Below are 27334 nucleotides of genomic sequence, written 5' to 3'. Positions count from 1 at the left end.
TCCATCCATCTTCATCCACTTTATCCGAGGCCGGGTCGCGGGGGCAGCAGCCTAAGCAAAGAGGCCCAGACCTCCCTCTCCCCAGCCACCTCCTCCAGCTTATCTGGGGGAACACCAAGGCGTTCCCAGGCCAGCCGAGAGATATAATCTCTCCAGCGTGTCCTGGGTCTGCCCCGGGGCCTCCTCCCGGTGGGACATGCCTGGAACACCTCACCCAGGAGGCGCCCAGGGGGCATCCTTGTCAGATGGCCGAACCACCTCAGCTGGCTCCTTTCGATGTGGAGCAGCAGCGGCTCTACTCTGAGCCCCTCCCGGATGGCCGAACTTCTCACCCTATCTCTAAGGGAGAGGCCAGCCACCCTTCAGAGGAAGCTCATTTCTGCCGCTTGTATCCGCGATCTCGTTCTTTCGGTCACTACCCACAGCTCGTGGCCATAGGTGAGGGTAGGGACGTAGATCGACCGGTAAATTGAGAGCTTCGCTTTTACACTCAGCTCCCTCTTCACCACGACGGACCGGTGCAGCGTCTGCATTACTGCAGCTGCAGCCCCAATCCGTCTGTCGATCTCCGGCTCCCTTCTCCCATCACTTGCGAACAAGACCCCGAGATACTTGAACTCCTCCACTTGGGGCAGGAACTCATCCCCAACCTGGAGTGGGCACTCCACCCTTTTCCGGCTGAGAACCATGGCCTCAGATTTGGAGGTGCTGATCCTCATTCCCGCTGCTTCACACTCGGCTGCGAACAGTTACAGTGCGAGCTGGAGTTAATTTATTTATTTATTCAATTATTTAAATGTTCCCTGCTAATAGTACAGTTTATCAGATGATGATTTGCTGATTGATTTTCTTTGGCATATTATTCCATCCTATAATGTGTTAACCCTACTTTAGGCTGGTGACCTAACCAGGGCGTACCCTACCTCTCACCCTGTGGTAGCTGGGATAAGTTCCAGCCCTCCTGTGACCTTGACAAGGATAAGCAAAAAAGAAAGAATGGAAGGATATGAATGATAATAATGATGGTGATGATGATGAAAGCTGTAAAATAAGGCTTTGGCCTAGGATACACTCTCTTGGTGCCCTTCTAGTACACCTACAGGGAGTGCAGAATTATTAGGCAAGTTGTATTTTTGAGGAATAATTTTATTATTGAACAACAACCATGTTCTCAATGAACCCAAAAAACTCATTAATATCAAAGCTGAATGTTTTTGGAAGTAGTTTTTAGTTTGTTTTTAGTTTTAGCTATTTTAGGGGGATATCTGTGTGTGCAGGTGACTATTACTGTGCATAATTATTAGGCAAATTAACAAAAAACAAATATATACCCATTTCAATTCTTTATTTTTACCAGTGAAACCAATATAACATCTCCACATTCACAAATATACATTTCTGACATTCAAAAACAAAACAAAAACAAATCAGCGACCAATATAGCCACCTTTCTTTGCAAGGACACTCAAAAGCCTGCCATCCATGGATCCTGTCAGCGTTTTGATCTGTTCACCATCAACATTGCATGCAGCAGCAACCACAGCCTCCCAGACACTGTTCAGAGAGGTGTACTGTTTTCCCTCCTTGTAAATCTCACATTTGATGATGGACCACAGGTTCTCAATGGGGTTCAGATCAGGTGAACAAGGAGGCCATGTCATTAGTTTTTCTTCTTTTATACCCTTTCTTGCCAGCCACGCTGTGGAGTACTTGGACGCGTGTGATGGAGCATTGTCCTGCATGAAAATCATGTTTTTCTTGAAGGATGCAGACTTCTTCCTGTACCACTGTTTGAAGAAGGTGTCTTCCAGAAACTGGTAGTAGGACTGGGAGTTGAGCTTGACTCCATCCTCAACCCGAAAAGGCCCCACAAGCTCATCTTTGATGATACCAGCCCAAACCAGTACTCCACCTCCACCTTGCTGGCGTCTGAGTCGGACTGGAGCTCTCTGCCCTTACCAATCCAGCCACTGGGCCCATCCATCTGGCCCATCAAGACTCACTCTCATTTCATCAGTCCATAAAACCTTAGAAAAACCAGTCTTGAGATATTTCTTGGCCCAGTCTTGACGTTTCAGCTTGTGTGTCTTGTTCAGTGGTGGTCGTCTTTCAGCCTTTCTTACCTTGGCCATGTCTCTGAGTATTGCACACCTTGTGCTTTTGGGCACTCCAGTGATGTTGCAGCTCTGAAATATGGCCAAACTGGTGGCAAGTGGCATCTTGGCAGCTGCACGCTTGACTTTTCTCAGTTCATGGGCAGTTATTTGGCACCTTGGTTTTTCCACACGCTTCTTGCGACCCTGTTGACTATTTTGAATGAAACGCTTGATTGTTCGATGATCACGCTTCAGAAGCTTTGCAGTTTTGAGACTGCTGCATCCCTCTGCAAGATATCTCACTATTTTTGACTTTTCTGAGCCTGTCAAGTCCTTCTTTTGACCCATCTTGCCAAAGGAAAGGACATTGCCTAATAATTATGCACACCTGATATAGGGTGTTGATGTCATTAGACCACACCCCTTCTCATTACAGAGATGCACATCACCTAATATGCTTAATTGGTAGTAGGCTTTCGAGCCTATACAGCTTGGAGTAGGACAACATGCATGAAGAGGATGATGTGGACAAAATACTCATTTGCCTAATAATTCTGCACTCCCTGTAATATTTTGGGGGTTTTGGACAGCTCATCAGACAAAAAAACAAAATTTAAAGGCAATGCCTCAGACTTCAGAACATCACGGTCATTTTGTAACTCTTTAAAACCTAATATCTGAGTAAATAATCAGAAGCTGCATTGAAAAGATTTCTGTGTTCAGTTTCCTAAAGAAGAGTTCACACAAGCTACATTAGGAAACACAACAGCTTGGAAAATGGACTAAAGATATCACAAGAAGCTATTGATCCACCTTTGTGAACTCAATTGAGCAAACAGACTATGATACTTTTTTCCCCCCCAAATCCACAGCTTAAAAGGTTGAGTTCAACATTTTGAGAAATTAACTGTGTTACAGCTTACATAGAAAGTGTTTCAGTTGTATTTTTCAGTCCTCCATCTCAATTCTATTTTAATCAGCGCTGCTGTCTACTGGCCACATAGCGGCTTGCACTATAAGCTCATGAATGCGATCTAAAGCGTAGATGGTATTGTTTTCACCTTGTGAGTGTGTGTCATCATGGCAAAATGTGATCCTGAAAACAGCAATAGAACCAGTAAACGCGATAAAAGGAATGTTTAAGTACTGTAAGTGCTATTTTGTCAATATTGCAGTGTCACAGTTAAAAGTTGTCTTGTTAGAATCAAATCAAGCCCATTTTAAATATAGCTTTGAGTGTCAACTTCTAGTTGCATAAGTAGCTACAGTAATTGTGTGTCAAGCTCCGAGGACTGCCAAAACTTGAATGACCAACACACAGCGTCACTTTATATCTGAACATCACCTGTGTAGACACAGATGGAGGACAGGAGCTCCTGCAGCTCTACTAACACGCTGCTCATGCAACAGCTCCTGTGTAGACACAGTGTCAAATGGGAAACTCACCCACTCTTATGTGAGATATCACATCTTAGAGGTGCTAGGAGCAAGATTTATAGTACAAGTCTTTAGAGTGAGCTTAGCTAACTGCTTGTAGCTTCACATAGCTTTAAGTTGAGGGGCATTGTGGCCAGTGCGATCCCACCATGAAATGTCCTGTAGTAACACTTAGCAGCCTGCAGTGATTCTGAGTTGAGCTCAGAGAGTTAGCAGAACCTGAATGGCCTTCAAATACTGCTCTGCCAGAACGCCTCCTGTGTAGACACAGATGGAGGACTGAAGCTCCTACAGCTCTGCTAACATGCTGGTCATGCTAAAATTCCTGTGTAGACTCAGTGTGTGAGAAGCTCAAGCTCTCTCGTGAATCTAACACAGCTGAAATCTAGTTAGCTTGACAATGAATATAATGGTAAGAGGTAGCTGATCTGGCAAAAACAAATATATTTACACTTTGAGTTTTGAAACAGGTCAGAAAAAATCACAGAGTTAAATGATCTGTAAGTTTCATGTTTTTCTGTAGGGCCTCAATCACACAGGCCCAGAGGCAACCACAGGTCGCTAGGGAAGAATATGACCACGTGGTGAATGATCACTGGAAGAGCGTGGTGAAAACAGCTGCCAAGAAGGTCAAGCACCAAAAACTCCTTGTGATTGCTTTGGTCAGCAGCAGGTTGTAGTGGTTGGCAACTTGTCTGCAAACACTCACAACTTTTATTTTAAAGGCATATGCTCTATTCCCAGTTTACATCACAACTTTTATACTTTCACTACAGCTTAGCAAGTAGATGGTGAGTGTGTTCAGACATGTTGGCATGTTCCAAATATCATCCCAACTAGGGGCAAACAGGGGAATTTGCTAGTGATCAAAGCATGCAAGGTTTCATTGCAGCACCATATACCTCTTTGTAACCAATATCACCTTACCAACTTACCAACTGGTTGAGGAATACACATTTTTCCTAGCAACTGATGGTTGCCAGTCCATCACTTACTACTCTCTAGGCCCGAGGCCTAGTACTTAAGCCTAACTGACTCAAATAAATGCCAATGCAGATAAAACGCTGTAGAATAGACAGATGCATCTACGTTGGCGGCATGGTAGACAGTGGTAAAATGAAGTCTTCACTAGTAATTTTCGTCTGACAACTAAACTGTTTCAAACCAAAATACATTTTTCGTTGAATACTGTTACGGAACACTACAGTAGCAAAGCCACTGTTTGCTGAGCAGAATTGGTCACAAGAAAGATGGCTGTTTTTTTGTTAGGGGCAATCGTGGCTCAAGAGTTGGCAGTTTGTCTTGTAACCGGAAGGTTGCTGGTTTGAGCCCCGGCTTGGACAGTCTCGGTCGTTGTGTCCTTGGGCAAGACACTTCACCTACCACCTACTGGTGTTGTGTTGGCCAAAGGGACCGATGGCGCTATATGGCAGCCTCGCTTCTGTCAGTCTGCCCCAGGGCAGCTGTGGCTACAACTGTAGCTTGTCTCCACCAGTGTGTGAATGTAAGAGTGAATGAATAGTGGAATTGTAAAATGCTTTGGGTGCCTTGAAAAGCGCTATATAAATGCAATCCATTATTATAGGCACGAAAGTGAATTTTTCAGGATAGAATTTTCAGGGCTGATCACTGGTATTGGTAATTTTAACTTCCATCAAAGTCAAATTACCATTATTTTTCAGCTTATTTAACTTTTCTCTCCAAAGAGCAGCTCGAAACGATGAAGACACCACTAAATAAGAGAAAACAAAAACACTGAAGGCAAGAAGACTTCACAAGAGACAAAATAAAACTAACTACCCTTGTCATAGGATTTCATCTGCTATGCTGGAAAAGATGATAACTCCAGCCATCTGCCAGCTTCGCTTGATTGCTTGACAAACAAATGTAGCCGAGGGGGAAAACACTCAGCATGACGGATTCCAGTATGCTTAATGAAATGCTGCTGTTGTGCACCGCCACCGCTGACAAACTGCGGCCGGCGTAAAGGTCACTATAAATCAAGTCCCTCACTCCCAGACTGTTGCGTTTCTGACCCCAATCAAGTACATAAATATGTCCACAAGCATGCACATATAGCATAAAATGACTTTCATTTTGCAACTTTGCTTTCTGACAGCAATTTATGATGGGATTTTGCTTTTACGTCGTTGAATGTATTTATGATTAGATGTTTTATGACATTATAAATCGGCCTTCCCACTGTAGATTAGGCACAATGAGTAATTTACACTCATCACCGGTGGGATATACAAGCTGGTGATGGACAATTTACAGATTACACAACGGTTAATTAATCATAACAATCATAATAATTATTTGATAATTAAATCAGTCATTAATTACAGTTAAAGACAGCCTCACCATACTATAATATCTAACACCTTTTTTCTCCCCAAATCCTGCTTGATATTTTTAAAAGCCTCGGAGTTGCGATAGAAATGCTGACTCACTCACTACATGACACTGGGTAACAGGTGCACAGATACCAGATGTCTGGAAAATCACGGTGCAGGGTGCAGCAGGCATTGCACAGCAATCAATAAAGCAGCATACATGCGGAGGTGGTCAAACAACGCTGTGATTTCAATTCTTCTTCATGTGGTTTGAAACAACTGGGCATGAAAGCAAGTGAAGTGAGCTATTGACATAACACCTACAAGTTATCCTCCGGCAATAAAGTTCGGATTGAAAAGGCATTAACGGTGTAGTGGAGCAGCAAATCATGCGCACTGGCCCCTCAATCAAAATGCACCCATCAGCCTGAAGGCGCACGAGCAGCTGGAATACGCCAAACAGGCAGTTTGAGGTACAAGTAAACAGCTGCTTTCAGTCTGTGCTCTGGGAAAACATAACGGGAAGCAAATTAGGCTGATCTTCAATAACGGGGACAGTTTGTACATTGAGCTTATTTCCATTGTCTGATGGAATAAGCTTATCTTTAAATGTCAGATGTTCTCCAAGAGTCAGGCTTTGCTGGAGCTTTTATATTGATTTGGAAGTTTTTAAAGGGTTTCTTGACAATAATTCAGTAATATATTGCTGAATTGTGTCAATGTGATAATAAAGTGATATTGAATTCGAAAAAAATATGCATTTACAGTTCAACAAAGTTGAAAATAAAAAAGAAAGAAAATAAAAAAATCAATTAACTAAAGGAATGTATCTTGCATTTCTAGGTTTGGAGTTTTGTATCGATTTAAATATTGATTTTTCAAAAAAAATAACTTTATATATCAAAATCTTCCACCTAATCATGACACATTGGAAGGTATTGCATGTCTATTTATTTAAAAAGCAGGTACATAAAACTTGCAACAAAACTTCCTGAAGTCAAGACTGCAACTCTAGTGCAGACATTAAAGGCTGTTAGTTTTCAGTTCAACCCAGGTGCCTCCAAAGTGTAGTAGTTCATGCATTTGCCAAAACACAATAACGATTCCTTGTTTGAGACCAGGAGGAGGCACAAACCCTGCAAGGGCTGCATCAGGAAGGGCATCTGGTGTAAAACTCTGCCAAATCAAACATGCAGTTCCATCTGCTGTGGTGACCCCTCATGAATAAGCGGGCAGCTGAAAGAATCCAGGTTTTCCGGTACAACCCAGAGAGCTGAAAAATGTAATTGTGTAGTAGCTCAGTGGAAAATATGCACTGGGTATTGAGATTTCCTTGTTTTCATGGCGCTACCAATCCGTGAATCCTCACTGATCAATCCAGCAGTTTCATTTATTAGCTGGTATTTTTTGAAGTACATGAAGAAGCTCAACACAGTCAAACAGAATTTTGGAGGCGTAAATGCAAAGTATCACAGACCTGAGACATGTATGAGCTGGACTGTTATTAAAAAAAAAAAAACGAAACAAAAGTTCCCAAAAAAATATTTGTGTATGCCACTATAGTCCAAAGCTGTTTGCATGTGCAATAATCTATAGTTGCAATATCCCTATAAATGAAAAACAAAAAAACATTATTATAATTATAAATATTAAATATTAAACAAATATTATTATAATTATTATTATATTTTCCTCATTTTACTCTACATTTTTATAACGGGCCCGTTACTTTAGCTTGTAGATATTTGAGGGAATTAATTTCACATCACTGCATCACTGCACGCCTTCCGGACATGGACCCAATTTGACCCTAAATGTAGGAAACAGTAACACATAAAAGACAATCCTATTGGTGTATCCATCACCGAGCTAACAGCATGGTACTTCAGCATCTTACTAGAAGAGAAACGCACACGGGGGGGTTCATGTTTTTTAAGTTGCAGTTCAATTTAAATGCAACTTTCTATCAGCTCAAATATCACAATTGTTTGTATGCAGTTGTGATCACCAAACATGTGTCAGCTAGCTGAAAGATACAGCTGCTGTGTCTTCCAGGGGGAGAAAAGAATGAGAAATAACTTCACCCAGAAAGTGGGAAAGATGTAGGAAAGAGAGGACAGGGGAGGAAGAAGAGAGATTACGATTAAAGATAAGGACTGCTCAGTGACATTTGATAAACTGGAAATATAAGGAATTCATTATTCAGATCTATTCAGTAGTGTTAAAGTGGTTAGTTTGCAACACTGCACTATGTTTGGTGCAGAGAAGCTATGGTCAGTGTTAGGTTACATCAGGAGCAGACTCTAATTTTAATCTAAACTGATGATGCTGATTAGATTCACTCACTGACTTCCACCGTTATACCAGCTTTATACCTTGTAGCATTTAGGAAATCAGCCGCGATAGCTCATGTAACATCTGCGTAGATCATGTTGGATTCATCCGGGTGAATCCACTAAGAGCAGTGAATCTTAGAGCGCCAGCAACACGGGTCAGAGCTGAACACAGCCTGCACACAATATCTACTTGCGCCGCTCACAACAGAAATTAATGTGACTCATTTCTTAGCAATTCTTTTCCCCGCGCTGCACCACTACAGCTGATCGTAGGGTTCCTACATCTCTCAAATCCCATTTTAACCTCATTTTTCTGTTTAGGTGTGGAGGCAAAGTAACCCATCTACACTGCGGGCAACAGCCAACAGAGCTGGTTGGGGGTTTTTTCTGTTTTTTAAATTCCCTTTGTTTTTCTCTGCTTGTGTTCTACATAACAGATGTTCAAGCTGAGCACATTTATTAGAAGTAGAATTTAGGCTGAAATAATATTTTTTTTACTTTGAATTAATATTGTTTTGCTATTGTATTAAGATAATATGAGGTTCCGTTTCTTTTGCAAAAAATAAATTCAAATTGCTCATGGGAAAGTCCTCCAAAGAGTTACTTTTTACTTTTATACTTTTTACAACATTTTACAGAGGTTTCACCAGTACTTCAACTTTCACCAGAGGAGTTTTTAACAAAAGCATCATTACTTATTCTAAGAGGAATAAAGAGAGATATTATATTTCCGCCACACTGGCTTCTCTTCATTGGCTCCCTGTTAAATTGAGAATCCAATTTTAAAGTCCTTCTCCTCACATACAAGGTCTTGAATAATCAGCTCCCATATCTTATCTTATCTTATCTTATCTTAAAGACCTCATAGTGCCGTATCATCCCAGCAGAGATCTTTGCTCTCAGACTGCAGGCTTACTCGTGGTTCCTAGAGTATTTAAAAGTAGAATGGGAGGCAGAGCCTTCAGCTTTCAGGCCCCTCTTCTGTAGAACTAGCTTCCAGTTTGGATTTGTGAGATAGACACCCTCTTGACTTTTAAGATTAAGCTTAAAACTTTTTGATAAAGCATATTGTTAGTGCTGGATAAGTTGACCTCAAATCCACCCATAATTATGGGAATAAATAAGTCTAAGTCTAGGCTGCTGGGGGCTAGACATAGGGGAGTGTTTCTTCTTCACTCACCCTTTTCACTCACTGTGTTTAAACACCACTCTGCATTTAATCATTAGTTATTATTAATCTCTTCCAGATGGATGGCTGCCCCCCTGAGCCTGGTTCAGCTGGAGGTTTCTTCCTGTTAGAGAGTTTATCCTACTATTCCCAACTGCTTGACCATAGGGGGTCATCTGATTGTTCAGCTTTTCGCTGTATTATTATAGGGTGTTTACCTAACAAGATAAAGCACCTTGAGGAAACTGTTGTAATTTGAATTGAATTGAATTGAATTGAATTGAACTGAATTAAGTCTGTACATGTGCCACCTCTGCAGCCAGGGCTAGGTTTAGTCACCTTGAACCATGTCTCTCAGCCCAAACTTTGTCCACCAGAGAACAAGAATCTTACTGTACATTATATGTGGCTATAATTCTACAATTTGCATCATAGTTCTGAGTCAACCTCAGTCCTTATATGACTTGCAGAGTTATGTTGACTAAATTCAGGATGATGTACGACAGCTAAATAAGGGAAATTTACTTTAGCAGGTGCTTTCAAAAGAAAATATTTTAGATATATTAAACCAAACCCCCCAGCAGTAACCTTAAAATACACGTAAAGTCAAGGTGAACTGAAGTGAATCTTTGCATCACGCAGCCACGCTCTTTGAAGTTAATGAGACAACAGAAGCACTCACTGGAGGAGCGCCAATGTTTACTTAAACTGAGAACTCAAAACAGTCTAAGGTATTACCATGACAACAGGGACTCTTTCTGGTTAGTCTTTTGAATGCCTCTCCTCTGCTAGAGAAAAATCTCTCAGTCCATTATTCCTTTTCCTCCCCCCCCCAATTTCAGCCGAGGGAAACAAATCATTAGTTGTTCAACAACAGAGCCGCCTGTGCCCTTGAAGGAGGATGTTTGCCATGCCAGAGAACAATTAGACATAAACAGAGTGAAAGCTGGAGAACAAGTGTCTGAGCTGTTTCTGAACAGTGTCACATTTAGGCCAGAAGCTCATACATTTGCTGACAACAAGCATACTGAGCTCCGCACGCTGTACTGCAAGCGAACGGGTGCGATAATAGCCGATGTATCCCATGGTAACGTCTTCACTGTCATTACCCCTTTAGGCATCTGGATGCAGACTTGATGAGCTACAATTTCCTGTGCAGGCACAACACCTTGGGGGTTCTCGCCACCCATTTAAAGTACTATGTGCTTCGCTTGCACACAGAATCCCAAACGGCCAACAACAACTATCCAACTATTATGCTTTGTGGTCAGAAATCACGCTGTGCAGTTTTCTCCCAGTTACTGAGAAGACTTCCCACTGAGGCACTACAGTTAGTCTCAGTCTCATGAGTATGTGCTTACTGTGCAAGAAGCAATCACTTGGGATAATAAACCTGTCAAGTAAAAGTACATTATCTGCTTTGTTGCCATTAGGACTGTGAGAAATGGGTAAAAAACTTCAGAAAATGCTTCAGAAAATCAGCAATGCATGATGCGATACAGTGTGATGCTCAATTTATTTCCAGTCTCTCTGTTTATGGTGCTAGAGTAGCTTTGCATGATTCACAGATCAAAATAATCCTTATTTATCTCACACTGCACCTTGTCACAGGCACTCATTTTGTCCTGTGTTCCCTTTAGGCAAAACTTTCTGAAACAGACAAATGTTCGAATGACAGGAGGGAGGGGTCTCTGTCCTCCAGACAAAACTGTGTGCCTGAAATGACTGCAAAAAGAGTTTTGGAGCAGTCTGAATCCTGAGCTTTCCAAGTACTGCACAGGGATTACTTGTACATACACTGACCTCATTATTTGCATGATTCACAGTTTAAAGTAATCATTATTTATCTTATACTGAGCCTTGCTGCAGACCCTCAGTTCGTCCTGTGTCTGAAAATTTAATTATCACGTCTCCCTTTAAACTAACTTGTGCCAAACCTACCACCTCATGTAGAAAAAAATTAGTGGAATCTAAATGTTTAGAGTACTCTGAAGTCTGAGTTTTTGGCTCAAGCTTATTACCATAGCTCTGTACTTTAATTTAAAAAGTTTTTTGTAGCTGAATAAAAGTACAAAACCAGCATAATACAGGAACTGTGGCAGTAGTTTGATAGCAGATCCATCCCATTTAAAATGATGGCTTAATTGTGTTTTGTTGTGTGAAGTGAGGGACTCTCCACTTGTGTGTGAAAATGTCTCCGCCATTGTGAAGTGGAGCCAGCAGCAGTGATTAAGTTATTGAAATCTGCCATAAAGTGTCTAGATAGGGCCCACATTCAGTGTAACAGTGATCCAAATGTTGTCTATCACTGGCCCATAAAAAAGACAACGCTGTCTCTCAGCCTTCAATCGTCATTGTAGAGTTGGTGCTCACAGTAAAGGCTAGTTAGTAGTTAGGACTCAGGCGAGAAAAAAGAAACTTAGTGTAGCCCTCTCTTACATATGGGTGTGTATGTGTTCTCTTTTTTTAAAGTTAAATTAAGGTCAATTTAAAACCATTGAAATATTAAGCATTTGCTTAAATGTAAATCCGTCCAATAACGACCTGCTTGCAGGTTTCAGATATCACAGGAGATGTTTAAATTCACTTACAAGGGTCATGCTGATGGAAAACCTGAAATATTTTTCCACTTTCAGAAGAATAAATCATCCATGGGGTACTGTAGCATGCTCGAGTTGTAGCTGAAAACAATAGTCTGCCTTTCTGGGATATGCACTTTCCTTTAAATAAGCTAGGTTTTAAAAATAACCCATAGGGAATACCTACTGAATAACAGCCTTCTGCCTTACACTGTGTGAAATTCTGAACTTTAACAAGTTTTTCTTCCAAACAAAAATGTTTACAAGGTTGTCATTATGGGTTGTCTTCTTGCATTTTTCTAGCTCACTGCAGCACTCCTTGTCATTTTAGTGCCACCTGTAGATCAGACAGGCATACAGGAATTGACAGGACTCTTTATTGTGTCATTTAGTGAAAGACTAACTCTAAAACCACTGGTTTTCAGGGGGGTAATATATGAGCCAAGTCTTGCACTCATTCCCAAGTAAAATTCAACTCCTTGTTTTTGCCCCAAAGTTAAATGTTAATTAGTGGGCTTTAGAGATGCTGATAGGCAGTTTTTCTTTTCTCTTTAGACGTGCAACTAAAATTAAAATCACTTTCACTTTACATCTCATTCAGTGCAAGCGCATTTCTGATTTGGAAGTTGACCAAAATCCTCATGATAAACACCCATGTTTACTTTTCATTACGCAGGGATCAAAGAGATAAACACACTCAGCACATCCCCTCACAACTTAAGGCCACGGGCAGAAAAAGACGATCTTCAGCCAAGGAACCATTTGGAAAAGCCTGACTCCACACAGCTGTGCCCCACATCTTCCAAAATGGCCTTGAGTGTTTGCAGAGCTCGGCTTATTCAGCTATAAATGAAGAAATCATGGGGAGGAATCAAAAAAATAATTTTTCTTTACCTTGGTTGGTTGGATAAGAATTTCAGCAAGCGCTCAAGCAACATCAGCAAAGGATCATAAGGCATGAAATAATATGATAATGCAGAATGAACTATAATATTCCCAAAATCAAAAATTTAAAGGCTCAAAAGCCTTTAATAGGCAAGATAGTGGCCTTTAATATCCGAAAGAGCCCCCAAAGGACACTTAGTATTCACTCTCCTCATACATACAATCATATAGCTGCCTTCAGCTCCCTGCACAAGGACAGCCAGAGTCATATATCCTGCACCTCACAGCTTTAGATGCAATAAAATATTAATGGGACCCTCCTTGGGCAAAAGGTTACCTCTGCCCTCAGAAGCATCACGAGGCAAAAGAGACAAAGCCAAAACTCAGCAGTCATTATGAATGGCCCCATAAAAGCAGGACAAAACTTTCAAACTCCTTTAACTATGATTCATGTCCCTCCTGGCTCCATTAGATCGGCTGTACTTGCAAGCAGGGAAGGACACGTGAAATTAAAAAAAAAAGGGCGTGAACTATTAGAAATCACCTCACATGGTTATAACGGGCGCAAAAAAGGTAGACATTAATTATATGCATTTCCAAAACATCCGACGCGCGTCAAAGCGCATAGGCTATGGAAAACGGGAACTAACAGATGAGGGGAAAGGAACGAAATCGGCGTCATACACTACGTACGAGTCAAAAAGCCGCCTTACCAGTACGTTGCCCTGCATTTTTGCAGTCTCAATCAGACTCTTTTCCTTCATTTTTCCTCCCGTCGCCCTTCCGAGCCTGCTTCTAAAAAGGTTGGATATGTGGACTTTTGGACAGCTTCTGTCAGCTCTCCTTCCCCGCCGCTTCCCAGCCAGACCCTTACATAGTGAGACAGTTAATAAGTGGGTGGGCTTACAACCTAACGGGAACGAAGGAAAACAACGTGGGCTCTTCGGTGTACTGATGAATATTTGTATTGACCAAGCTGTCCTTCCTCGCACACACGAACAGCAAACCACACGGTGAAAAATAAATATAAGTTTGAGTGAGATCACAGATTTTTTTTTTTTTTTTTTTTTTGATTTTTTTTTCTGTTTGGAAGAGGCGCGAGAAGAGAGAGAGGCAACAGAAAATCCCATTTCCTGTGGAACAGGGAAACTGACACCGTGTTGTTTTGTTTGTTTCAGAAGCTGCACAGATTTAATGGGATGGCCAGATGCAGGTGATCGTCGCTGTCAGATATACCCTTCAGAGTAAACTGACGCCAGGTCAGCTGTAATCAACTGTACGGTTGACACATATTACGATCGCCGACATGCACTTATTTGCCACGTCTATCTGTCACAAATACATTAAATTCCGCAAAAATTGAAACCCTTAAAGGTCATGGCTGAGGCAAAATGATGCCTGTGAGAATTTATGATGAACTTCCTGTGCTTTTGTCATATGGTGCACATTTTTGCCCCTTTTACTATAGTAACCCTTACCTAAAGCCAGACTTCCTATTGCTCCTTACAGTCACTTGTAATGACCTGAATTACAAGGAGGGGGGGAGGTGTGTGTGTGTGTGTGTTGAGAGAGCAGGTCATGGTACTAAAATGTCATACACGTAGTCTGACAATATCATGACTCCTGTTGTGTCTGTACATACATGGTTCCCACCCTGAGGGAATAATAAATTTAAAGGGCACTTATCAACAGGATAGGAAAGAAATGGGGGGATAAAAATATAAAATTTTCATAAGCTTTTAAACTTATATGCATTGACGTTATTGGACTGGAAGGAAAAGCTTTTTATACAGTATACTTGGTATAACATGCATAGAAATCTACATGAGACCCAAGCGTTAAAGATTTAAATTATAAAATATGAATACCTTAATTAACTCATTACATTTTAATAACTAATTTGGGTTATTCTGAGAGAAAGGAAACCTGCTTCCCATAATTGCTGTGAGAATTAGTTCTAAGATAGAGGTTCCCTGTTTAATATTGATATATGATAATCATAATAATAATATTTAGGGGTTTTTTTTTGTTTGTTCATTTTTTGGACTCCACAATTGACTCATTGTTCTGGCAAGTCTGTTAAAATTTTTCAGAACATTAGCACAGATCGCCCAGTACTTTTTACATGAATGTATGTGCCCATGTTGACAGAATGCAATGGTTTTATTTAATGTTTATTCAAATACATTCTGATTTCAGCCTCTACAGACTGTATTTCCATTGCAGTGACTTTGGACAGTGGAGATAATTGTGGATCCTTGTGTGATAATTACCTGTTAGTCACTTGCTTAAAAAGGTATTCAAAAAAAAAAGACAAACAGTTTTCAGAAAGTTTCAAGAAGCCCAAAAGAAAAAAACAAAATCTTTAGATCGCTCTAATGCCTCTATTAAAACCATAAAGGTAGTACGATATGCAACACATGGTGCGTGTAGCTCTGTATTTAAACTCAATAGCCACTTAATTACCACTCAGACTATTGACTTCTTCTCTGCACAGAAGCTTCAATGTCATGTGATGAGAAAACAGGAACATGAAAAAGCTTAAAGAGAAGAGCACATACACCATTCTTTCACTGGCAGTTTAAACAACATTACAATGTCTTCTTGAAATGGAGCAAAGCCATTTGTTTCGTATTGATTTCTTTTACTGGAATCAGCAAATATCACGCAAGAGATTAAAACGTGAATGAAGAGAAGGAGATGAAAAGGGCTGGTGTGACAGGAAGGACACTAGAGCCAGGATGAGATGTGACAGACCCAGCAGCTGGAAAAAAAAAAAGAAGCAGATGACCAAGAGAAAAAGAAACTGAATGACGTACATGTAGCTCATGGATTACTCTCAACACCATTTGTCAGTTACATACAATATATAAACCATTTCAGTTATGTGTATTGTCAGCTTTCAAGATGGAGGCAGCTTTAGTTCTCCAGCTCATGATCTTAATAAATCAATATCAGCCTGAAATCCTCTGAATCTTGACTCAGAGTGTTTACTATACTGAGTTAAATACTGTATACTGATGATCCACCGGGAAGCTGTGAGTTCTAAACTCACAGCAGCAGTTCACCAAGAGCAGGTTCCCTCAACTGGGAAGTGCAAACAGCATGTCTCACGTAAATCTCATTTAAAAGTGCCTGGTATTAATTACTGTGGATAAGGCTGTCAAAACAACCTAATGGGGGCTTTGGGCTCCCTCGCCAGCAGCTGGACTGCTGACAGAGGGAGAACGCAGAGATAGGTTGCAGGCTGTGCTGCTTCATTACTGTGTCTGCATTTTTTACTGATTTCCTTCATAACAGCTCCATGGAGTTCTGTCAAATGCATGCTTAAAGGATAACCTTCATAACTTACAATTTATAACTCCTGGCACCAAGCGCTTATAAATTGGTGCTTTATGGCTTGTTGATAGGTTCACATTTAATCAGGGAGTATGTATCAAACATGACACGTGAACCCCCCCCCCCCACCAAAAAAAAAAGCTGGCTGCAGCACACATGCAAGATTGAATTCACCATGTTGTTTATTTCTGTGCTAAACATAGCGGGCCAAGCCAGAGTACATCACATACAGGTGTGTCGGCCAAGGACATCTGTAACAACAATGTTGGCTGTGCAGAAGCAGACAGCAGCTGCCTGATGTTAAGACTATCAGAGAAAATGGCTGGCCAGGGATGGCTAAGTGCTACTACTATACTGTAAAGCTTGACAAAAAAAGGCAGTTGAATGCCACGAACCAGACAGCTGCCAAAGCTAGCGAGCTGTATGGAAACTCTGCTGGTGAGAGAAAATCTGCTGGAGTGTTGATTGCTGCTTTCTGACTCCAGTGTAGAGAGAGACAGTGCATGGCTGGCAGGATCAAAGTGCTGGCAACATGCACAGTGCACAAAAAACTGTTGTGTTATCAGAAAGTTAAAAAAAAAAGATTCCACATAATCAGTTACATTAAACAATAAGATATCCACAAATAGTAACTACAGTCTGGTAAAAGTGAAGGTTTCGTGGTTATAGAAAACTAACGCCGGTTCATCTATGATTAGGGTTAGGCAGGAAAAACCCCAGTGACTCAGTGTCCACATGCTAGCTCTGACAAAAAACAAAAACAGAAGACAAAGAAGCAAACGAACAAAACAAGGGACACAATTCTAACAAGTGAAAGATCCCTGGTTCAGTCGAAGAAGAAACCACAAATACCTTTTGGTAAACCTTCTGGCATAAAGTCTGCAACAAGCTACCTACTGTGGTGACCCCTAGTCGGTAAGGGTGCAGCTGAAAATAGCTTTGTAACTTTAAAGCAAGGCCAAGACCATAGAAGAACCACCTCAACAGGGAAAAGACTTGGCTATGCATCTGCACTTCCAATATTCCCAATTTGGACCGAGAAGAGAGATGGGTTGAAAGAGGAGTCAAAGACGGCGTTTATGTCCACTGTGAATGGCCATGCTTGAATAGAGATGGTAACACCAGCTATCAGTCACCTACAATACAGTCTTCGGATCCCTTACTGACATCTTGCCACAATAGGAGACCTCAGTACGTGTCATGATGGAGGTACATTTTCTCACACCTTGGCTCATGTGATGACCACACGATCAATAGTGGGCCAACAGCCCTCAGGATCACCTCCAAAGGTGACAAACCACACTAGGGGTTACATACCTGGGAACTGAAGAACACTACAAAATGCCTTCACAAACCAAAAGAAGTTCAGCTGCCTTCTTTATTCAAGCTCTGAAGACTACCATAGCCTGGATAAATGAAAGCCTACACAAACAATTTTGGTGTCCAAAGTGACATTAGGATTTAGGAACCTTTTTAACCCCACCCACGGGTGGATAAATAGCCTCCCACCTGAGGTTTTTGAGAACATCGTCATTTGTGAATTCGGTGAACTCAGTCTTTAAATAATGAAACAACACAGCTTACCACGGTACATTTGAATCGGTAAAAGGTCACTTTCATGAAACCCGCAGCAAACAAACACTCCAAATAATACATTTTGTTTGTGTGTCATCACAATTTTATGTAACATTATGCAGATTGCGAGCTTTCCACATTGCAGTATTACCTGTTGCCATATTTCTGCATAATTATAATTTGATAAAAAATAATTCAATAGTTAAGTGCAAATACCAGCTTTGAATTTTAGAAGAAAACGGACAAAAACAAAAAACAAAACATGGAGTTAATTCTGTGCTGAGTTTATTTTCTGGTGAATGGCACTGTAGTAGCATGTCAATTATGTAAGTGTGCCCTAATTTCCAGGGAACTGTGTCTGTGCAATGAACGCATTCTATAGAAGTGTGTTCCTAGTACTAGCTGATAACCAACATCTTATCCAAATACGGTTATGCCAGGCAACCGCAAGCCAAGAGGGTGAAAGCCAGAAATGTGGCTACTACTACTATCATTTATAACTTTACACTAGTTTGCACAGCAGCTACAGGATCGGTCTTTGATCGATAAACAACAGTAATCCCTTAAAACTCTGGTCCAATAGTTAGAAAATACTTCTGTAGCAAAGAGGGCTTTTGTTTATGCCTTTGTGCCCAACCATAGAAGGATTACATCCAGTACGAGGTTTCAGAGGCCAAAAATGGAAGCACAGTTCCTCGAAAGATTCTTGGTTTCCTGCAGTGAAACAACAAACAGGTATTTATATACACAAATTTGCACACACTTAATATTTTCTGTATTCATTTTGCACAAAGAGGACTCTGCATGGTGTTCTTGGCTACATCCGGAAAAGTCCCAAACGTTTAAGACTAGACAAGACATTCTTCTTAATAACCTCTGCATTATATCATGCAGGAACTACAGTGTAACTCCACATGTCTTTGTCAGTATTTATAGCTCTGTTTTTGGGACTGGGTGCATTCCAAGTCAAGCCTCCGAGAAGAGCCAGAAAACCCTTTTAGACAAAAAAATGATTAGAATGTGCTCAAATCCTGGATTGATTGGCCTGGATCCCCAGTGGAGTGAGTCCAGAAAACAAAGCTTCATTCTGATGATGGCAGTCATCCAGCACAATAAACTTAACCGAGATCTTCACAGGACAAATCGATGGTTTCATTATCAACTTAATTACTTGATACCATGGTATCTTCTACACTGTTGTCACTGTGGTTTTTTGCTGTTGTAATGGCAGCCTGAGAGATACTGAACTTGCCTCAAAGAAGACTAGAATTAGCAATACCAGCCTCAAACTAAATTAAGTCTACGTAAATCGTAAATGAGATGACCACCGAAACCTTTACTGAAACAATAAGCTTGTCTTCAACTGATGTTTATCATTTTGTGAAACTCAAAGGGGGTAGGGTGGAGAGGTTCTGGGTAAAGGTAGGTTTGCTTTCAAATGTGGCTCATTTTAGCTACAGGTTAAGAGTGAAAAGTGAACTAGAGATAGCTGCATTTGAAGGCCATTACTGAGCAGCAGGAAGCAACTATCCCAGTCCACACACTATCAAGTGATTTGCATCTCAAACACCTTTCTCTAAAAAAAAAAAAAAAGAGAGAAAGAAAAATGCCTCACCTCTCCGCTGGTGGGGAGCTTCATAATCTAGATAAGAGCTTTGTGATGACCTTCCCTGCCCTGGACTGTCAAGGCAACAGATCGTTACCATCGCTAATGAACTCAAAGGCCAGAAAAATGGTGCATAAATACAGAGCAAGAAATATGGTGCAATAATGTGGTGTTAAGCTTGAAAAAGGTAACATAAAGGTTTTAATATTTCTGTAGTTCAAATACTACTAACGTAATATACAGATGCCCAAAGTCACTTCTACCAGTTAACAACAGAAAATGTAAAAGTTCTGATGATTATCTTCCAACTTAAGGAGACTTGTGCCTCCCTCCACAACATGATGGAGCCAGTAAGCACATCTGAATATTAATGAAACAGTTGCCTTGAACAGCAGGCGTTTGTCAGGAACTTGGATCAGATTCATCACTTTAACCTGCTCAGGGATGGATGAGGAGTTCCCGCAGCACAGCAGCTGGCTTCGGATTCACTACCCACACTTGAACAGTTCAACAGGATGGAGCGTTGGGTAAAAGTACAAGAAAGGAAAAAAAATCAATGTCAGCATGTATTATTTTTAAATAATATTGCATAATTTCTCCATGTTTTCTCCTCTCTGATTTATATAACTCATCAGGTTCTCAACACGAAGGTGCATTTGCATTTTTGCAGGCATCAGTGTGGACATTACCTAACCTTGATTGTAATTTTAATAAAAACCAGTAGGTTTGACCGAATACCCAGAGTCCTTTCAGAAATGAATTGGAGCAAAAAGCAGCAATTAAGTAGCAATCATCGTTAGTACCTTCTTAATTACTGCTGCTGCTGTTAAACCATTCAAATGTTCCACTATGATGTTGTATAAGTTCACAGGAAAGAGAGTGGAGTTTGCATTTTCTCCCAGTGACTGTGTGGGTTCTTACTAGCTACTCAGGCTTTCTCCTTTAGTCCAGCAAAACTCCCAGATTTATAGGACTTGACAGCACGATCTTGATGAACCTGCTTATTAGGTTAACTTGTGATTTTAAATTGTGTGTGAACACAAATTATAGACTGGTCATCTGTCCAGGATGTACCCTGCTTTCAGGCCTATAACCTCCAACACTACTTATCCTGAATTGGATCAGATGAAGAATTTGATGACTAAATCTTATTTGTTTTGTGATTTTGGTGGGTAAAATGTTAAGAAGCCATCTAGTTAGCTAATTAGCCTAGCGTTAGAATGTGTTTTGTGCACATTTCAGTATTTAACTTGTGACAAAAACAATAATTTCAAAGTCTATATTAATACTTTTATGATTTGCCCACTTTACTGTCTGTTAGAGAATAGGCCTGTTTGTATTATCATGTGGCCCTGGGCTGGTTAGAAGCTCCTCCAATTTGTCTTTGCTAATGTTTTGCTCTCAAGTGGAGGTGGGCAGGTCCTACCCTAGGTTCTGCCTGCTGGTATCCCGTTCTGCCTGCTGGTATCATGGGTGATCGTGGCTCAAGAGTTGGCAGTTCGTCTTGTAATCGGAAGGTTGCCGGTTCGAGCCCCGGCTCTGACCGTCTTGGTCGTTGTGTCCTTGGGCAAGACACTTCACCCGTTGCCTACTGGTGGTGGTCAGAGGGCCCGGTGGTGCCAGTATCCGGCAGCCTCGCCTATGTCAGTGTGCCCCAGGGTAGCTGTGGCTACAATGTAGCTTGCCATCACCAGTGTGTGAATGGGTGGATGACTGAATGTAGTGTAAAGCGCTTTGGGGTCCATAGGGACTAAGTAAAGCGCTATACAAATACAGGCCATTTACCATTTACCGTCCTTTAATAGCCAAATTATCTTCTAGGAAGAAGTTCTATGGAATAAGTCCTTTAGCCAATGTGGGAGAATTTCTGAGAGACAGAGAAACAAGGACGTAGCCAATGGCCAAATCCCAAGTAAAGGTGATGAGTGGAAGGTTGAACTTGTCCTTAAACTAGTAGGTCACTGATGGTCTGATGAGAAACAGTGCTGAAGGGCTCATTTCCCTTGGGTAAGACTCACGTATTTTCTCAAAGCTGGTGCGCATTCTCTGGAAATGAATTACTAAATACTCACCAATGAGACTCACCTGTCTGTCCACCCTCCTCAATCTCTTGCTACCTGAGGAACTCCAGCCAGTTGCTCCTTCTGTGGCCTTTTTTTCTGGATGATCCAAATATGAAACCAATTTGATCTGAATATGAATGTTTCCTCTCCTCAGACCACTCAGACTAGCACTTTTTTGTTTTTTTCGTAGAATTGGCCTCCTGTGTCGTGCCCCCAAGACCCCTAGTAAATCCCTGTTTGCAAGGCCCTGTATTAACAAAAATTACACGTCAATAAATCGTTCAAACTGTATACTGTCAGTTTTTGGTCTTGCTTTCAAGTCATCCACCATAACTGCATTATTTGGCTATGATACTCTGGTTTTGCCCCAGTTTGTGCCAGCAAATAACCCGAATCTCCGCACATTAATATAGTCAGTTTATTTAATGCTTTTGGCCTCAACAATTCTATAATCATTGGTAGTGAAAGTTAGCCATATTTACTAACATTTGCTATCTTCTGTCATACCCATCTGCAGTTGCTAAAGTATGACTGGATAATCACACTTTAGAAAGAAGATTGAGCAAATTATTGCTTTTTATGGTTCATCCGCTTCTCCAAGGTAGACTCCGTGAGTTGACTGGAAAATAACACACCTGTCACTTCCCACACAAAATGAAAACATATTCTCCTTTTTTATAAGATCCTCGGCAGCTCCATCAGTATTTACACGTTGGTCCTTTTTAACTGTCATCAGACCGCTAAATGATTAGAACTGGTTACTCTGCAATGCTAGCAACCATTAAGGCTGGCCTGTGTGGTTCATTTATCTATCAGACAGATACAGCCCACTGAATTTTACAGCATATTTCCCCCCTTTCTTTGATTAATTTCATAAAGTATACCTTCAGATGTAGTGCTAATAGCTGCCCTGCATGTTTCAAATAAGCGAATCTAGCACACATCTAAGTGCAAAATATATTTGATCTCTACAGCACAGAGATAAAAGTACACAAATGCACCAGTGCATTTTGTAGTTACCGTTACCTAGAGGTTGGGTGCAGATAATTGCTCCTGTAGGTTTAACAATCATTTTGGGTCATAAGGCCCCAAAATCAGCAGTCCAGGCAAGTTTATTTTTAAGGAAAGGCACATTTAAAGTACAAGTGCAATTCAAAGTACTTTCTATATAACATGAAATGCATAAAAATGAGTATCGATCAAAAAGAGATACAAAAAGCCTCGATTTAAGCCTGAAATTTGCTAAACGAGCTGGATTTAAAAAAGGTATGGATTGGCCTGAAGTCAGGTCTATATATGAGGGCTTTCATATAGGGTTTCTCTGTAGACCTGGGTATGATGCATAGGGGCTGATAATTGGACAGCAGTGTGTTGGCAGGTTTGACTGTAGAGGGATAAACCATGGGTTCTTTTATGCAGCCATACACCATCTTGAGCCATCAGACACAGTGATTTATCAAAAGAGCTTATTCACTTTAACAAAGCGCTGCTCTCTGCCATCATACAGCTGCACTAAAATCTTGTAGTTTCTTCACTTTATCATTGAATAATGAAACTTTCTTTCTTTGTAATTTTTGCTGCTTTGAAATGAACTGCATTCATACATTACCTCTGGAAATGGCCGTCTTTCATTCCCAGTCAAGGCCCATGGATGCCAGATATTTTCTGTGAGCGCCCATTTGGGAAGATTAACTACAGGAATATGCTTTAATGTCTGATAACAGGAGAGTCATATCACATACCCAAGGTGGTTTCTGGGGCAACAGCGTGGCCATCAATCAGCAGGATGTAATCTTACTGGAAATCGTTGTCAGCATGCAAATTAGTGTCACATTTCACACACAGCCTGTGTGTACATGCCAGAAAAACTAGAAAACATCTGGTAAATAACAGTGGAAAGCATCTAAGTGCAATGTGCGTTTGTGTGTGTGCGTGTGTGCTTTCCACGAAGATAATGCATCACACGGGAACTTTTATTAAGCAGAAAGTGAAAGCACATTACAGAGAAAGAGAATACATCACCACACAAATACAACAGTTGCATCAACATGGTCTGTCAGCACACAGTGGTGTATAATAATAAAAGTCTAAAAGTTCTTATCGAATGGAAACCACAGTATTTATTCCCATTTTAAAATTCACCTCATAATGTGAAAATTATAGATGATTTGGATGTGGGTTGCCTTTTTTTCCTATTTGTGCTGCAGTGCATCAAAAGAAGCTGAATGCAACCATCCCTGAAATAAGCCAATATGTTCCCTTTTGACAAGTGTTGATCACTTTTACCTGCAGTTTGCAGGCATTTATGCAGCAAACTTCTATGTCAGTATGAGTGGATCCAAGGCCTGCTATTTTTAAACCTAATGGGATGCATCTACTCTGCAGACATTAGGAACTGTGCTAGACCAAGAAATAGTCCATTGTGTAACTCCCGGGAAAAACACATTCACAATTTTTCATACAGATAATATAAAAAAAAGATAAAATGTGTAATGTGTGACAGTACAAGATGCTGGTGGGTAGACTTTTATTACCTTTGGACAAAGCTTGGCTAATTCCTCCTCTTTGTCTTTGGTAGTGAGCTACTCCGTCTGATGGGTTTAGTATCAGTCTGCCAAATGTTCATGTAGTATATCAACGTAGTATTCTTCTGGTCTTCAACAATCTACATGTAACCATTTTTAAAGGATCTATAAAGGTACAGTAGGTAACGTTGGATCATTTAGTGACACAGTCATTTTAATTGCAAAAATTTCCTCTTATGTTATTTTAATGTGGCACCATCGGTTTATTCTATACTCCTAGCTACGAATGTACAAATCAGAAATGAGAGTGCTATCACTAGGGCTGCACGATTAATCGTTAGAAAAATCGCGATCTCGGTTCATACTTATGTGCGCTCTCATTTCCAAATGACAACGATTTAAAAAAAAAAAAGAAAAAAAAAGATGACGATTGTACCGCATTTTGATCCGGGATGTAATCTGCATGAAAACAAGCGCTCACTCTTCCTGCTCAACAAATGACAAGGGCGGAGCCTTATACCACGTGATACAGAAGCTGTGCCGTGTGATGCTAAAATTAGCAGGGAAAAAACAACGGAGAGCACGTCAGGGATGACGAGAAAGTGACAGGAGGAAATCCGTCCCGGTCAACCACCCAAACATCAATAACGGGAACCTTGTACAGCGCTTCCATACACGTCGAACTCCCGCAGGCACAAAAAAATTACGGAGGCTATCACTTATCACCTGACCAAAGATATGGCTCTCATCAACACTGTGCAAAACGAGGGATTTAGAAAAATGATCAACACCCTAGACAAACGCTACACAGTGCCGTCCCGCAACTATTTTTCTATTGTTGCACTACCTGCTCTATACACGCAGTGTCGAGCAACGGTGGAGACGGAATTTCAAGCAGTACAACATTTTGCGGCAATGACAAAACGTGAGACATTTGTTGTTTTTATGTTTATTTATTGTTTTTATGTTCAGTCTCAACTGTTACGAAGTTGATGTGCAGTTAATAAGTGCAATAAATATTTATATTGGAAAAGAAAATCGTGAGAGAATCGTGATCTCAATTCTAAGCCAAAAAATCGTGATTCTCATTTTATGCAAAATCGTGCAGCCCTAGCTATCACCCAATCTAAATTACAGTAAAAATATGAAAGAAGTTTTCTTTGTGTTGTGCAACATATCAAAACTTGGCACATCAAAAATGTTTTAATAAAAAAGACTAGCATTACCATTAGCAGCAAGGTAATGCATCAGCTTTTTCTTCTACATAGAACAAACTTCTACAGTATTTGAAATATGTCACACTTACATGTTTCAGATCACGAAACTAATAAAAAAGCAAACACACCATCAAATCATGACATTTGGCATGACCTTAAAGATTCCACTCATGCTCGAAAACCATCCATTGTGGCTGAATTAAAACAATTGTCTAAAGAGGAGTGAGTCAAATTTCCTCCACAGCAAAATAATGTGAAATTTAGGGGGCAATTACTTTTTCACACAGGCCCATGTAGGTTTAGATAGTTTTTTTGCCCTCAATAAAAGAAATCGTCACTGAAAACTGCATTTGTTTTTATCTTTGTAATCTTTGTCTAATATTAGAATTTGTTTGATGACATGAAACATGTAAATATGACAAATATGCAAAAAAAAAAAGAGAAATCAGGAAGGAGAAAATACTTTTTTCATACGACTATGGATGTCCCAGTTTCACCTTCTGCATCACTACCACCATCTGCAAGCACTGCAGTTTCTAAGGATGAAAAAACCTATGTTAAAATGCCAATTACAGACCACAAACATAGCGCATGCTAAAAAAAAATGCTCACAATTATTATCACTGATGTTATTTGACATACTCAAAGTCTTTATGAGTAGGCTATAGGTTTAAGCTCCAGAGTAATTGTCCCACCCTGCAGTCATTAAGACATACATTAACTTTATCATTAAGAGAAGAGATAATGAGGCACAAAGATTTATCCCTGAGGCTCTGCCATGCAACAGACTGCACACTTGTAAGCACTACATCTATAGGCTAAACCAGGCTACTATAACAGGCAGGGCTGAGTAGGAGTTTTTTTTTTTTTTTCCCCACATTGCACCTGTATATCTGTCCCACTTTCTGCTGTTGTGTACAGCTTGCTGCTCCTTTTAGATTTTACCATCTCTGGAGGCACAAAACCCATTAAGTGAAACTAATATAAACAGGCAGCAAGGGTGAGGTTCAGCAGTTGCAGAATATCAGAAAGTATTATGCTTTTGTTACACTTTAATGATGGCTCAAGTTTAGAAGTGAGCTGAAACGATAGTTGATGGCTTCACTGATCCCTTCATCTTTCAGAATCCCTGCTATTTTGCCACAGAAGCACTCATTATTATTGGCTGACAGTACACGGCATTGGCCCCGTGCTCTTCATCCATCTGTATTGATGTGCCAGTGTGTCCATAGATGTTTTGGCAACACATAGTGGATCTGTGTTTGCATGCCTCCTGAGGATGATTTACAAAGCATTGATTTGGAAGCTCGCAGACTGGAGCACAATAAAACTGTTGTTTATGTTCAGGCAGTGAGTGTTCATTGTCAAGGGGAACAGCATCTTGTTTTAGGGCAATGTAGAGCACCATGGGAGTTAACACAACAAATCATTCCTTTTTAACTGCCAGGGATGCGGGTGACAGATGAGGCTTGTGCGATGCGCAATACACCAGATTTTTCGCAATAAGTCAATAAAATTGCCTCTACCAGTTATATGAAAATGGGCCGTGGCAGGGCCATGCTATACATTTCAATAAAGGCGGCAGATTGGAAGTGCAGCGAGACAAGGACAGAGCTCGAGAAAACAATATGTAAAGTCACGGCCAAGCCAGCAGTGTGCCAGGCAATCAGGCCAAATAGGGCCAAATGACTGTCTTGGTTCAAATGATTATGTGAGAGTTTAAATTCCCTTTTAAAGGTGGTAATGAAAATCCCTGCACTATTTAAGTGGCAATTTAAATGCCTGTGGTGATGCAAAATGTGCTCCAAACACAATGTACATTGACAGTTTAACTTACAGGGTAACAAAAAGATGTATCAAGATTTACAAAAGAAAACACAAAAAAGAGCGACCAATAGCCTAAAAACAGGAAACTTTTGAGTTTTCAAACCACAGAAAGCAACTATAACTTTGCCAGAAACTAAAGAAACTAAAACTGCTGCTGTAAAACTATTTGATCACATTCAAAGCAGGTACACAGCTAATATACTTTCACCTGTTATCAAGTAAAGTGATTCTAATTAATGGATCTGACCGGGAGGTCTCTGTGTTGCTCAGTGTCAGCATGCAGAAACACACATGGGCAGCCAGGAGCGAATATAAGATCCTCAAGAGTGCACTGCTGAAAGGCAG

General features: G+C 40.6%; 1 protein-coding gene across 2 annotated transcripts in view; it reads right to left on the bottom strand.

Annotated features, from left to right (window-relative positions):
* LOC120741188 (dipeptidyl aminopeptidase-like protein 6) overlaps positions 1-27334 on the bottom strand; it is a 250636-nt gene that overhangs the window by 207476 nt on the left and 15826 nt on the right. Inside the window, exon 1 of one of the 2 annotated variants that reach the window (XM_040043917.1) lies at positions 13551-15349. The exons of the other annotated variant lie outside the window; for it this stretch is intronic. Coding sequence (XP_039899851.1) covers positions 13551-13967 — 417 coding nt within the window. The 5' untranslated portion in view covers positions 13968-15349. Of the gene's footprint in view, positions 1-13550; positions 15350-27334 lie in introns of those variants that run through there. 2 annotated transcript variants of the gene reach the window in all.

This window comes from Simochromis diagramma, unplaced genomic scaffold, assembly GCF_900408965.1.
Source record: "Simochromis diagramma unplaced genomic scaffold, fSimDia1.1 OVJJ01000602.1, whole genome shotgun sequence".
In the NCBI taxonomy this organism is placed as follows: domain Eukaryota; kingdom Metazoa; phylum Chordata; class Actinopteri; order Cichliformes; family Cichlidae; genus Simochromis; species Simochromis diagramma.
Note: the sequence above shows the minus strand (reverse complement) of the source record. Positions and strands in the feature narration are given on the sequence as shown.